Consider the following 13,870-nt stretch of genomic DNA (forward strand, 5'->3'; position numbering starts at 1 on the left):
ATTGTGTTTTATAAAGACATTAACGCAGAACACTATACTCCAATAGTCACTTCTAGTTGTTGATATTATTTCTATTTTATGAAGAGATAAAACGTTCTGAAATTTATTCTGTGAATAAAATTCCCCTTATGTCCCACAAAATTGACTTCAAATTTTGTTCCTGATTTAATCCAGTCATATACCAAGCCTGCTGCTTTCAGTGAATAGCTGTCATTATTTGAGGGGTTTAATTTTTTATATATATTTTCTGAAACATTTTATCACAACGCACTTCATATGTGTAATACGTGCTGCAGAATGATTCAGAAAAATACTGATTTTTGCCATAACTGAGATTTGTATAACAATGAATCCGTAAAGACACAATTTAGCAGTCCCGGTGACTAAAATAGCATAATAATCTTCCTAATCCACCTTTAAATGGAAGTTTTCTAACTGGTATGTTGTCAGAAATAATCCTTTTAATTATAATCCTTTTGTTTACCTTTGCAATTGACCATTTTTCTCTGCAGTAGCGCAGGGAAATCCCTTCATATAAAGTGTGGTGTTGATGTGAAACTTGGGGATTCCCTTTTTATAAATGCATGGCAGATGGCATCACTACAGACACAGTTGTAAACAAAAACCAGCTTGTTGCCAGGCCAGGTGATAAGTCGCCAAATTAAACAAACTGCGTATCATTTTTTAAGCTTCTCGGATGGAAAATTAGAAAACAATAATAAGTCGATGTTGAAATATTCCTCATTGTGACTGATTTTGCCATTTGAAGCTTTAACAGCGTGCTTTTGTCGTCATCGCAGTCACGTTATAACTCGTGACTCCTCCGATACATCTTGACGGACACTCTCCCCAACCAATCAGAGCGCCCTGCTGACTACCTTCCCACCAATCACGGAGCAGCATTTTGGAGGAGCCGGGTAGGAGCGGACGTTAGCGAGGTTTTCAGTTTTGTAAGTCAGTTTCACAGAGGCTGGGCTGTGTTTGTTAGCTCGGTAGCTCACTAGCACCGAAAACAATCCCGAAGTGTTTCTTTTCCCTCTCTCTCTCTCTTCAGAGGACAGGATGAAACGACTGAGGCTGCTGTGCGTCTTTGGAGCGCTGCTGGTAGCTCAGTGCGCCGCCATCGTGAGGTAAGTCATGTTTATAAACCTGCTTTAACAAGCTGAGGAGTAGGTGTTGTATTCGAGTTCGTCTCAGGTGAAGTGAGACCCGCGTGCTCTCATTTACCGCCTGTAAACAACAATGACGCAGCTTATGAAAAGCTCCTTATGGGACCTACAGCTGTGAATTTCTGATTTGATCTTTATGAGAAACTGCGGACGGAAACAGGAAGTGCTTACATCGTGTGACTTTTTTACCTCTACATGTCTTTCCAGAGTTCCTCTTTATAAAACCAGGACCTTGCGCCGCCTGATGAGCGACAATGGCAGGTCTCTGGCTAAGCTCCGGGCTTTAGCCCAGAGCTCCGGGGCTCCAAACAGCGCTCCTTCCCCCGTTCTGCCCGTTGAGAGGCTCACCAACTACATGGACGTACGTGCAAACTCTGAAAACTCACGTTTCCGACTCTTCATATCAGCTAAACCGGAGGTAGACCGGTCGGTACTGGGGTGGCAGGAACGGAACGTTCAAGGGATCGAATCATTTGGGAACAACTGTCCCGGAAAAAGATTCGATCTAGTTGAACGTTCGGAACAGCTCGCCACAGCGACACCTGCTGGCCAAATGAAGTCAGGACGCAATAATTTGTCACTAAGAGCAGAGCAGGGAGGTTACACTGAGCAGTGACAAATAAACAGCTAAACTAAAAAAAAGAAACAAACCTAACAATCAGCAAAATAAGATAAAACGTGTACTCAGGTTATTGAAGGACATCAAGGCAAATGATCCCAGTTCAGTGATTATTTGTGTTAAAATATTACTCCCAGTAAAAGGTGGAAAGTTTTTTTTTGTCTCTTGTGTCGGATGTTTAGTATTATTTGAATGGAAAGATGCTTTATTTGAATCAGTCTATATTTGTAGGGAGTACTTCTGTACATTTAAGTATTTTTATTGTTTGACAAACATTGGACTGAGAGACTTTTCACATCAGTATCATTCCTACGCGACACACTTGTATTTGTAAGGTTTTGCAAAAGCACTGCAGGTTAGAAGAGCTTTAAAATATTTATTTGATAACACTGGAAGGTGAATCAGCACCCACCAATCAGCCAAGAGGCCAAATAATTAGGTCCATTTTAAATTTTAATAATCAACAACGACATGCCTGAACATACCAAGCTAAATAAAAGAAACATGTATATCTGTGTTGGTCTTGACACTAAGCCCTTTTGTCGAGGAACTTTCCAAGATGGGGTACTTTTTTCAATGCAACACCAGCAGACAAACTTGACCTGAACGTATTTGTTCCCTTTTTTAAAATGAAACTAGCGTTCCTTGAAGGAATGCATACCACCCAAAGTTTTAGGAAAACAACTTGTTCAATGTGTTGAGGGTGACTCACAACTACTGCCACCGGTAATTTGCATTTGTTAGGGTTGATTAGGTGTGGCGGCCATCTTCGACTAGGTTGACTCCAAAGGTTAATCAGCTGTAGATGTTCGTCAAATGATTATTTACTAAGAATTTTGTTCAGATCTGGCTACTGGTTTGTGAGATATCTTGCTAACGGACAGATAAACAAAAACACACAGACACAGATAATTAGATGATCGCCCGCCTGTTGTGGCGCTAGCCACTAACAGTGTCATATTTACCGGTGAAAAGGGCAGGACCTTCATTCTTATCTTTCAGACTGCTGTTTATTTAATAGATCTGATTAAAAAAAAGCTGTTTGTGGACGTAAACTATCAGTGACTTTATGCGTGTGACTGCATTCACAATGAGGCTTTAATAAACACAGTAATAGGATGTTTACTTATTCACATCAGGCCTCAGAGCTAAATCACTTCAGTTACAGGCCCTGATTTATAATAACTTGACTCTGTCGACTTCCAGCTTAATGGCACAAACTACCCTTTTTTTTTATTTTTAGCCGCGGTCTTATCAGAGCAAATACATTCCCATCACATCGTTGGGACCTTAGCAGATAAGTGAGAGATTTACAGTAAATACTTTCAGCAGTTTTCCTTACGAGAGAGGAAGGGAGAAAAGTGCTGAGGTAAATATTTGACTTCAGCACCCACGATACTGTGTTGACTTGAGTCTTTCCTGTTTTTTGGCTCCTTGTCGCAGTTTGATTTGGAACTGGAAGGTCTGCTTTTGTTCTGCGTCCTCCGTTTAGTTTTACAGAGTTTTGAACAGGATTTTAAAGTCTGTCCGATTGTACGATCACAAACATTTCTCATGGGTTTTTGGCTCCGCCTCACTTCAGCGATCCACCCTCATAGGTGTTGAATAATAATAATTTGTCACCGTTTTCACTCTGGTTTATATTTAATTTAATTATATTTAATCGTGGCTGTGCTGCAGACACTTCAGTATGCTCTGTATTAACCCTTTATGTGTCCTCTCAGGCCCAGTACTACGGGGTGATCAGTATTGGCAGTCCTCCGCAGGAGTTCACCGTGCTGTTTGACACCGGCTCCTCCAACCTCTGGGTCCCCTCCATTCACTGCTCCTTCTTTGATGTGGCCTGCTGTGAGTTGGCTCCTCCACCCATGACAATAAGCTTGCACCATTTTTTAGCGACTCTGTTGTAATTTAGTCTTAACTTAGTCCTTTCATGCAGAGGTTGCAATTTAACGACTTCATCTCGCTGCATCTCTTAGAAATCTGCTCTCATCGGTCTCAGTTTTAAAACAAACCCTGGCTTCCTCTGACTTTGACCTAAGTTTTGATTGTCGTCTCTGTTTTTAGGGGTTCATCACAAGTACGACTCAAAGAAGTCGAGCACGTACGTTAAGAACGGCACCGAGTTCTCGATCCGGTACGGCACAGGCAGCTTGTCTGGTTTCATCAGCGAGGACACCGTCAGCGTGAGTTTCACACGCTACCAATCACATCAGTATAGTTTATTTATTTATTAATTGATTTCCCCATCGATGACCCTGTTCACTCCCGTTCCCTCTGCTGGCAGATCGCAGGCCTGTCGGTGACCAAGCAGCAGTTCGGCGAAGCTGTGAAGCAGCCCGGCATCACCTTCGTCGTCGCCCGGTTTGACGGCGTCCTGGGGATGGCGTACCCCTCCATCTCGGCGGCTAAGGTCACCCCTGTGTTTGACACGGCTATGGCCGAAAAGCTGCTGCCCCAGAACATTTTCTCCGTTTATATTAACAGGTTGGTTTCAGAAGGAGCAGAACAACTAACAGCCCAGCCGCTGTTCTGGATTCAGTCGTTAAGGAAGCTGCTACAGTCTTGGTTCTTCTGCTAACGCAGTCGTTTTTTCTGACTGTGTCTCTCAGAGACCCAGCAGGAGCAGTAGGAGGAGAGCTGGTCCTGGGTGGGACCGACCCACAGTACTACACTGGAGACCTACACTATTTTAACGTGACAAGGAAGGCCTACTGGCAGATCGGTATGGACAGGTGAGGAAAAAAAAACGGAGTAGTCTGGGTTGACAGTCTTGTGTCTCGTCTTTGAAATGTGCATGAAATGGGCTTAAAGGGATAGTGTAATTGCTGGTAAACGGGCCGTCGTTTGGCTAGCCTTTAGCCTAGCTTGGTAGCCTGTAAGGAGACATTTGCCCTCTTTCTCTATCCTCCGTGCTCTGACTCATGTCTCTGCTTAGAAGGTGCTGACTACTAATAACTATTTGACAGAGCATCACTTCATAAGTGACCAGACTGTTCCCGGATGTTAAAAAAAATGGTCGCTATGGTTTTTGGTTTAGTCTTTTCCCGGTCTTGTGTGTTTCCTGCCGTACCCCGACATTAAAATTTCTTCTTCTCCGACCTCCTCCGCAGAGTGAATGTGGGAGATCAGCTGACTGTTTGCAAAGCCGGTTGCCAGGCGATCGTTGACACGGGGACGTCCCTGATCGTCGGTCCCTCGGAGGAAGTCAAAGCACTCCAAAAAGCCATCGGAGCTCTGCCCCTGGTGATGGGAGAGGTACGCCTGCAACCCGTTTCTAGAAGCTTCTCGACTGTTCCTATTGATGTTTCAGTTAACGCAGGGATGTTTTCTGCCTCCCTGTAGTACTTCGTGGACTGTGCGAAGATCCCAACTCTTCCTGTTATTTCATTCACCATCGGAGGGAAGGTGTTTACCCTGACTGGGAATGATTATATCCTGAAGGTATTAACGAATGTTGGTCAATACTCCACAAAAATACAGTTCCAACCCTTTTTAAATAGTAGTCTGCGTTTTTGCCTGACTAAAATCTGGCGCCTCTTCTCTTCGTCGCAGGAGACCCAGATGGGTAAGACCATCTGTCTGTCCGGCTTCATGGCCATGGATATCCCGCCTCCTGCTGGGCCCCTTTGGATCCTGGGAGACGTGTTCATCGGGAAGTACTACAGCGTCTTCGACAGGAACGCCGATCGAGTCGGGTTCGCCACCGCCAAGTAGAAAACGGGATACGTCGAAATAACGAGGCATTGTGCGAATCTCTTCTCGTGTGGCAGTTTGACTAAAAAAAGGTGGTTTAATCACAGTCAGGGCTGGTACTATCACTTTTGGCTTTTTCAGTTTTCCAAAACGGGTTTGAAGGTTAAACACGAACCATTATATCGCCACTGTTAACGTGTTCTGCTACTGATCCAATGACTTGTTTTTTTCTGTTTGTGAATTTGCTCGATATTAATGATGTTTAATATTTCATATATTTCAGATTTCAACTATGCATTTTATTTCCAGTTTAACCTTTGCAATAAAGATTAATAAAACATGCTTTTTGTTTTAGGGAATAGTTTGGACATTTTGAAGTGGGGCTCTGGGACTTGCCTGGTTAAATAAAGGTTAATAAATAAATAGTATCTTACCTGTTGCAGGTAGTTCTTTAAAAAGCTTCAGTTTGGAGAAATAATTTAATTCCTACCAGATTAATGAGCTAACAGCTAATTCTGACATGGCCGAGACTGGAGCATGCTGCCGTTAACTTCAGATTACACAAATATTTTGGCAAAATGAGGATTCTTCAGGAAGTGCTACAGCTAGCTGCCTCTGTGTTACTTGCAAAAAAAACATTAAATCTGTGTAAATCAAAGTAAAATTTCTTAAAGGAATCCATATCACTTTTGCATGCCAAATGTTTAGATAAAAATCTTCTGAAGTCGAACTATTCCTCCAAACTGAGGTGGTTCTATCTGCAGCAGGTAAGATATTTATTGTTAAGATTTTATTTTATTATTTTTTTCCCCACAGACCTCTACTTCAGAACGTCTGAACTATTGCTTTAAACAAACCACATTTCTAGTTTTTAATAAGAAAAATCACTGCAGCTGATTTCTGTACAATAAAAGTGTCTGCTTAGGCGAACCTGTTACCAAAATGTGAACAAATCTTCCAATAAAAACCAGAACAGGTTTTTTTGGGGGGTGGACTCTTTATTAGACTGAATTCAGGACATTTCAAGCATATTCCCCTAAAAGAAAAACCCACGACCATTACCGAACGCTATTTTGACATTTAATCATACAAAGTGCCACAATGTTCAACTCCAGAGCTGAATCGTTTTTTTTTTAAAGTGAGGTTACATGCATCACAGCATACGACTCTAAGACCCTTCTGACTTTGAAGTCGAGCTCTATTTTGGGTTTTATTTTACGACATGAGAAAGGTGACACCTCTCAGTGCGTTCCTGCGAAGGAAGACGCCTCAGTCGCACAGATAAATCGACGCTGCATCCAGAGCGAACAATGAAACAACAGGTATCTGCATCAGTGGAAATAAATATACACCTCTTTTTGGTTACAAATGTAGAATAAATACAAAAATAGTCACCTGCTTTTTTTCTTATTTCTTTATTATCATTGTTCTTCTCTGACCTTAAAGATCAACGATGTTGACTAAAACTATAAAGAACCCAAATCTCTTTATAATTTACACAAACACTGCTTTGGGAATGAGAGGATATTTACTCTGGATACTTTGTTTCCCACTCTAAGGCTAAAGTCGACAACAAAAAGCAGCCGTGAGATTATTTTTGGACTTTGAATGTAGAGACATAATAAACACCTGCTGACAGCCTGACCTCACATCACCTCGGTAAATCGGCTGATTTTTATTCCACTCTGGGGTTTTGCTTGGATGAATCTATGGTTGCTCAACACAAGAAACTTTGGCTAAAATGGCTGAAAGGTCCCCTGTAACCCGGCGATAAACAACGACAGTCTGACGTGACGAGGCAGGCCCAGAAGATGTGACGATCGGCGATCGTCCGTTTGGCCGACACGACGTAAACCCGCACCCTTATCCTTGGCACAGATCGATCAACCTGGGTTTGAGGTGGGCTCGAGGCGCGAGCCAAAACGCCTGTTTCTCACGGCGGGCCCAGGCTTCAGTGAATACTGTCACAAAGTAAAAAGGAGGAGAAAGCCGTCCCGCGGGGCGCTTTATGACTAAAATGTTTTAACCTAACATCTGTCGACCATGCCCTCTTTCTAAAAGAAAGCAACTCAAAGAGTCTGGCTTTGTAGTTTATTTTACTTAATTTATCTTTACTGTCAGAGTCGGGGCCTCCCCCTCCACACTGATCCAGTGAAAATCAACACACAAAGATCCCCGGCTATCAGTGTTAGCAGCACACGTGTCTTTACCTGAAGCCTTTGATTCATTGCAGGGTTTTTTTTAGCTGACAAGATGGAATGGGGAGGTGGGAAAATGAATACTATCATAATAATTCAAAGAGCTTTTCTTGGTAGAAATGCCCGTCCCTACGAGCTACTCGAGTTTGTTTTTGTCAGACGTACCATTTCGCCAAATTGAGGTCGTTCAAAAAGCCACATATAGGAGAATCCACAGAATACCACTTTAAAAAGGTCTGAACTATTCCTTTAAATGTATGCATGTTGGACTCACGCGGTGACGCAACGAATGTGAGCCTGGAGGAGAAACGGCAAACAAAGAGCAGCTCTGTGTCCAACCATGGATATGATTTCTACTCGCAGCGGGATCGGGCCACTTGTGTGTCAAGCATTTCCTGTTTTCCTTATTTGTACTTGTTTTATACCTTTAAACCAGAACTGCGAACCTGCCCAGTTTCCCCAGATGAAACGAGAAACACGTGCAAGCTGCGTTTTCTCCCGCCCTCCCATTTAAGACGAGCGGAGCCACTGTATTAATGAAAACGGGCACTTTTTAACGCAAACAGCTCATTTAGGTCAAGAATGTTGAGCCCTTAAAGCTGATCGGAAATTTATTAAACCTTTTGGACGGGCGTACAGACATTTAACATTCCATTTCATCTCCTGATGCTGTGGCACAGATCCATCTGAAAGCTGCAGAGTCCGCACAGTGTTAACAGGTGAAAAGAGCGCGATTTTTACGTTTTGAAGAATCATTTAATCTGGATTTCATTAATACAATGGCTTTAAGAAGAGTTACTCCACTTCCTTCTGAGATTTAAAATACTTGGAACAGCCCCAACTTCATGAAACTGTCTCATGTTTACTCACAGACAGTAAAAATCAACAGGAAGTTGATTGTTTTCCGTGCAGGAGCTGGCGGTTCAGATCTGCGGCTCTGCAGTTCTCAGCAGCCCCTCGGGTTCTGAAAGGGCGCAGTACAGCGTGTACCCCAGTTCGTCTACTTCCTGTTCGGTCAGCTCACAGAATAGGTTCACTTTGGGGCTGAGGGTGCACGGCAGCCTCCCGGCCTCCAAGTGCTCGACCAGCGTCCGCAGCAGCTGGAGGAAGCGGTCGGCCAGCGCCTCCTGGGTCCAGTCCCCTTCCTTCTCGCTCAGCAGCAGGATGGTGTTGGTGAGCTGGCTGGCGTTGAGTCGGCTCAGAGCCGGGGTCAGCTTGCACGCGGCCTTCGCCACCTTTAGGCAGGCGCAGCGGCAGCCGCCGTCCTCCTGATCCAGCGCCCTGAGCCGCGCCGTCTCGGCCACGCGGAAGCTCTGCCGCCACAGGTTCTCGTGGCGCTCGGCGGCTAGCCGGTGTGGCTTGGCGATCAGCGACGTGCCGTCCTCCATCACGAGCAAAGGCAGGAAGTCCACGTAGAGCCTCCGGTTGGTCTCGTACTGAACCTCGAGGGTCAGCGTCTCGGAGGGGACCACGGGACGGATGATGTAATCGAGGACGCTCCCTATGGCCGGCCAGTTGATGGAGCCGGCGACCAGCTTTTCGAAGACCTCAAGGACCGATTTGGGGGAGAGGTAACCGCCGACCATGCAGCGGTCCCAGTAGCTGCTGTTCCGCGGAAAATACTCCAGGTTTTCCCGGCGAACGAGCCAGAAACCCGGGACGTTCATGATGGTGTCCTCCCCTGGAATGGACGACCACAGATTCTTCTCCAAGATGAGAGGAACCATCAGCTGGGCGTGGTCAGCTGTCACCACCTGGGAGGTGGAGGAGACATGTTTCATTTAAAGCTTTCTTTGGAGAAATGCACATCACCCGCCTCCCTGCATGCTGTGTTCACCTGAAGGTCGTCATACAAGCTGCCGCTGAGGTACATCTCTCTGAGCGGCATGTCCGGCAGTTTGGCATGAAGGAACACCCTGACCTCGGCGCAGATGTCCAGCGCCGCCTTTCTGGCCATGGCCTGCTCCTCGGCGGGGATGTTGACGCTGTTCTGGTAGAACTCCCACAGGCGCTCCTGCAGAGACAGGCGCATCCGGGCCCGCAGCAGGTCGGACTGAGCGGCGCGGCCCCTCCCCACGGCGGAGCGTCCCACTGCCCTCCGCAGGCTGTCTGAGGCGCGAGGGGAAACAAAAGTTACGTTTTGTCGTGGAAGACGCAGCTGAATTTGGATCGAGTTTCTCCTACAACTTGTAGGGTTTTGTTTTGAAGAGGAGGCAGAGGGCAAATTCTCTCAAAGCTGGAGGTTTGAACAGGTGTGTTATCAGGACTAAAGGCTTCTATGGAGCCCATCAGAGAATCGCAGGATTTATGTTCACCTGTGTCGCTGGAGGGAAAATATCTCTGATGTTAGTTATCAACCTAAGTAACATCAGCACAACGGTTGTCTCAACAACCTGTCTTCCTGTTGTTTTCTGCAGAACGACCCAAATTGGAGGTCTAAATAAACTGCAGCATGGAGAGGTCTAAAAAAAAAGCACATTTCAAAGGAAATGTGAGGCGGCAATAAATTCAACTGAACACCCGGGATTCCCTGACCACAGATCTGCCAGACCTCATCAGACCCCCTACAACTACTGAGTCACCTGCATAGCTGTTTGGAAGGAGCCAAAGGAGAGTCTGATGTAGACAATTAAAGGAGTTAAAGAGTCACTAAAAATCAAAGGAAAGAAACTTAAAAATAAAGGAGTCACCTTCTGGATAGCAATCTATTTGGACCTCCATTCTGGGACGTTCTTTGGGAAAACAGTGAAAAGGCAGAAGTACTTTGGCAGTTTGTACAACCCGCTGCTCAGCAGGAGAGAACCCCTTCACTGATTGTAGTGGGAAATGTTCCTTTAACAGGAATCCTTGAATCGCTGTCGCCCAACGATTCAGGTCAACATAAACCTCATGACTCTCTGACGTGCACCGGATGGTCTTATTAGGATAGAAATGCTGACATTAAAGCTAAACTACTTCATGGCTAATCTCGTTACCAGACTACTGGACAACAGCGGCGTATCTAAACTGTAGGGGGACAATAAACCAACACCCACTGTAAAGGAAGAGTAAAACTGCTCCCAGCAGGCCGTCTGTCAACAGATAAACATGCAGCTCTAAGTCAAACCCATAAAAAATGGCTAATTTGACAATTCAGGTCGGGGAAACTTGAAACGATGACATCAGTGGAAAATGGAGGCACTTCCCTCACCTGGTTCAAAGGAATGGGAGGACGTGGGCAGAGACTGGAGAGACCTGCTCACTGTGGACTTCATGTCGTGGTTCAGGACGCGCGGCGACGACCCCATCCAGGCAGGCTCCTCCCAGCACCTCTTTCCCGCCTTCTCCATCTTGGTGGGGCTGGTGGGGGCGCTTATGGCACGGTCGTACATCTGCACAAACAACGCGGGTCGTTTTAGGGATGACGAGTGGAGGGGAGGAACGAAAACTGCACGTGGCGCGAGACCTCACTCTTTTGACAGCCAGCGTTGCGATGCCGAGCATCGCCGCGCCGCCCACCCCCAGCACCAGCTTGGCGTTGGACAGCATGAAGTCGATGGCTGTCCCGATGCCGTTGTCGTCTTTCTTCCCTTTGCCGTCTCCATTCACTCCTGCCATCCTGCCGCTAAAAAAAAAAGAGAGACAACGACGCGTGATGACGCAGAACAGATCAAGACAAGAATTCCTCCGATCCGCTCTCAACAAAGCCCGTGTTAACGGATCGGTTCTTCGGTTCGTAGACCCACCTGAGAGATGCGCCTCCGGATGGCCCGCTGTGCCACCTCCCCCGACCCGGCTACATAAGCCCGCCCAGCCCACTGCGGAGAAAGAACCGGCCCCTCTTCAGCGCCTCCTCCTTGTCCTCGGCTCCGGTCAGGGCCTGGCAGCGGCGAAACTCGCGGGCCACGGCCCAGCGGTAGTAGTTCCTGTCGGTGTACTGAAGGCGGCGGCCCGCACGGAGCAGCGCCCTGTACAGCTCCAGCACGGCACTGCGAGACCAGCTGCCCATCAGGGATCACACATGGAGGGGGGCACCTGGACAGAGGACGGGAGAAGTTGAGAAACGCCTCTTCCTGCCGGATCAGCGATCATAAAAAAAGTTAAAGAAGGTGCGATCGTCGGTTATTCTCATTCCCCTGGAGTTTCATTCATAAAATGCTGATTCGTCATGGTTTAATTGTCAAATCATTTTGTTTTCGTTTAAGGTGGTGATGGTCCGAGGGTCACTGTGTTTAGCTCATAAAACCATCACAGATCACACAGTTTGAGTCCTAAATTACTATTTCAGCACCAACAGGGTGATTCCCCCAGAGGAGGTAGCTGAAAACCTGCTAGACAGGATCCACTGAAAGATGATGCATCTCAGGTCTTAGCTGTTTTTTTTTTTAACTTTTAAATACTGATTATTGTTTGTTTTTGTTTTTGTAGGCCTAACAGTACTTCCTCCGTCCTCCACGTGTCTCATACTTCAGTAAACACTGCAGAGCAGGCTGCCATGGTGGTCTGGTGCAAGGAAAAAGCAACAAATAACCTGCAAAACTACTAGAGAACAGCTTATGGAGACCACTGTCTGATTACAAGAAGGCCTGGTTTTGTGGAAAGAAGTGCAGGTGGTGTAAAGCTTTTCCCCCACACCGTACATTTTCACCCTGCCCTGGGGGTAACAAGGCAAACACGCCCAGTAAAGTTAAAAATCCTCTGATTCCTGTAAGAGCGGTCCAGTCCAACCTCTCCTGCCGCCTGTACGCACTTTAATTTACCTATGGACGAACCCAGGTCTGTAGAAAATGGCTGTCCCGTCAGAAAGTCCCACATCCCTCAGCAGCTGCGGCAGGTAGCCGCCTGACTTAGCTGCTGACCTTAACTTTAAACGGAGCCTCGCGGACGAAACACTTCCGCAAAAATGTCCGAACGGCGACTAAACACAACAGCACGAGTTCACAGAGCACGAGACAGCTTACGTTTCAGAAACGAGACCACGGGAGGTTATCTTCACGAGAAAGCACGTCTCGTTTCTAGCCGGGGGGTCAGATGCGATGGTGACTACCGGAAACAAATACTCAGCACGGACAGACTACTTCCGGGTTACAGCCGCTTCGTTCTTTTTTTTCTTCTTCTTCTTCTTTTTAACTGCTTTTTGTTCTTTTAAGAAACTTTTAGTTTATTTTTGTGTAATTCTGATTAAATAATTTTCAAACGGGATTGTATACATGTAAAAAATTATTTAGGTTATTTATTTCTGCAAGTATTCATTTAAAACAGACGAAAATAGGACTATTCAGAGTAAATTTTGGCGTTTATTGTTATATTGTTACATTTTCACTGAAGTTAGTATTATGATATCTATATCTATAGATATAGACATAAACTTGTTGTTGTGCTTGACTTTAATAAATAAATCAGATTAGAACATTTTTTAGATATTCCTTTTTTAAGTTTCTGAATCATTTTTGCTTTTTATTCCCTTAGACAAATGCTAAAATCACAAAATATATTCAATAGTATTGATGCTTTACCTCAGATAAACAACGAAGTGCAATTCCACTGAGTCACAGTTAAAGCCCCAAAATATCCAATATACTCATATCTATTTGCTTGTGTCTTTTTCTCAATAACAAGCAAAGACTTTTTCTTAGTACAAAAAATAAGTTCTTACAATTAAGCATAGAAAAGGTCTCAATTTGTGTATTGTTTGATGTTCTACAAACAGTATATTGCAACAGTCATTTTAATGTTTATTTAATGTAATGTAACATTATTATGCTTAGTTCTTGCTAAATAAAACTGATTTGAAATTAACTGTGACCATCAAGGTATCAAACATTTTGTAGTCTGTAAAACTTGGTGTTGTACAGTATTAACCCTTTAGCAAAACAAATATATGAACCATGGAGGCAAAATGGACACAAACTCGGGCTCTAAACAGAGGGGTAACTGGGATGTGCAGAACTTTTATATTTTTATTATTGGTGTGATAATAAGCAGTGTTTTATTGCTGATTCCAAATGAAGAAAGTGATCTGATGGCCTGCCCCAAACCTCTGAGAGAGAACCACAATAAGTTTGAATTCTCAACTCGAGGGCAGTGGTTGAATTAGTGGACATTTGTGAAGAAATAATATGCCTTATAGCTTTTTGCAATCTTAAAAAGAAAAAAAAGACAGGTGATCAGACACAGAGTATTTAGTCTATCTGTGATTCACTCACTAA

At 44.9% G+C, this 13,870-nt stretch overlaps 2 protein-coding genes across 3 annotated transcripts; one reads left to right on the forward strand and one right to left on the reverse strand.

The window, feature by feature from the left end:
- The first annotated feature begins 874 nt into the window (after positions 1–874).
- Positions 875–5,826, forward strand: napsa (napsin A aspartic peptidase). Its single transcript, XM_017416688.3, has 10 exons — positions 875–950; positions 1,055–1,130; positions 1,377–1,530; positions 3,513–3,636; positions 3,856–3,974; positions 4,076–4,275; positions 4,401–4,523; positions 4,902–5,046; positions 5,134–5,232; positions 5,344–5,826. The coding sequence occupies exons 2-10, from the start codon at positions 1,063–1,065 to the stop codon at positions 5,503–5,505; spliced, it is 1,194 nt and encodes a 397-aa protein (XP_017272177.1). The 5' UTR covers positions 875–950; positions 1,055–1,062; the 3' UTR covers positions 5,506–5,826.
- Positions 5,827–6,068: 242 nt separating this feature from the next.
- mief1 (mitochondrial elongation factor 1) lies at positions 6,069–12,737 on the reverse strand. 2 transcript variants are annotated; one of them, XM_017416685.3, is made up of 6 exons: positions 12,623–12,737; positions 11,408–11,696; positions 11,133–11,286; positions 10,873–11,053; positions 9,520–9,791; positions 6,069–9,436 (listed from the first exon to the last, which is right to left on the reverse strand). In XM_017416685.3, the coding sequence occupies exons 3-6, from the start codon at positions 11,277–11,279 to the stop codon at positions 8,606–8,608; spliced, it is 1,431 nt and encodes a 476-aa protein (XP_017272174.1). In that variant the 5' UTR covers positions 11,280–11,286; positions 11,408–11,696; positions 12,623–12,737; the 3' UTR covers positions 6,069–8,605. The 2 variants fall into 2 exon arrangements, with proteins under 2 accessions (XP_017272174.1, XP_024861807.1); XM_025006039.2 differs by lacking the exon at positions 12,623–12,737 and adding an exon at positions 12,422–12,578.
- Between the last annotated feature and the right edge of the window lie 1,133 nt (positions 12,738–13,870).

The sequence above is a fragment of the Kryptolebias marmoratus genome, linkage group LG12, assembly GCF_001649575.2.
Source record: "Kryptolebias marmoratus isolate JLee-2015 linkage group LG12, ASM164957v2, whole genome shotgun sequence".
Classification (NCBI taxonomy): domain Eukaryota; kingdom Metazoa; phylum Chordata; class Actinopteri; order Cyprinodontiformes; family Rivulidae; genus Kryptolebias; species Kryptolebias marmoratus.

Coding starts and splice junctions, on each gene's coding strand:
- napsa (XM_017416688.3), top strand. CDS start 1,063: ATGAAACGACTGAGGCTGCTGTGCGTCTTTGGAGCGCTGCTGGTAGCT. Junction 3,637..3,855: donor CTTCTTTGATGTGGCCTGCT/GTGAGTTGGCTC, acceptor CTCTGTTTTTAG/GGGTTCATCACAAGTACGAC. Junction 4,276..4,400: donor TTCTCCGTTTATATTAACAG/GTTGGTTTCAGA, acceptor TGTGTCTCTCAG/AGACCCAGCAGGAGCAGTAG.
- mief1 (XM_017416685.3), bottom strand. CDS start 11,279: ATGGCAGGAGTGAATGGAGACGGCAAAGGGAAGAAAGACGACAACGGC. Junction 9,792..10,872: donor CTCCCATTCCTTTGAACCAG/GTGAGGGAAGTG, acceptor CTCGCGCCTCAG/ACAGCCTGCGGAGGGCAGTG. Junction 9,437..9,519: donor GCTTGTATGACGACCTTCAG/GTGAACACAGCA, acceptor TCCACCTCCCAG/GTGGTGACAGCTGACCACGC.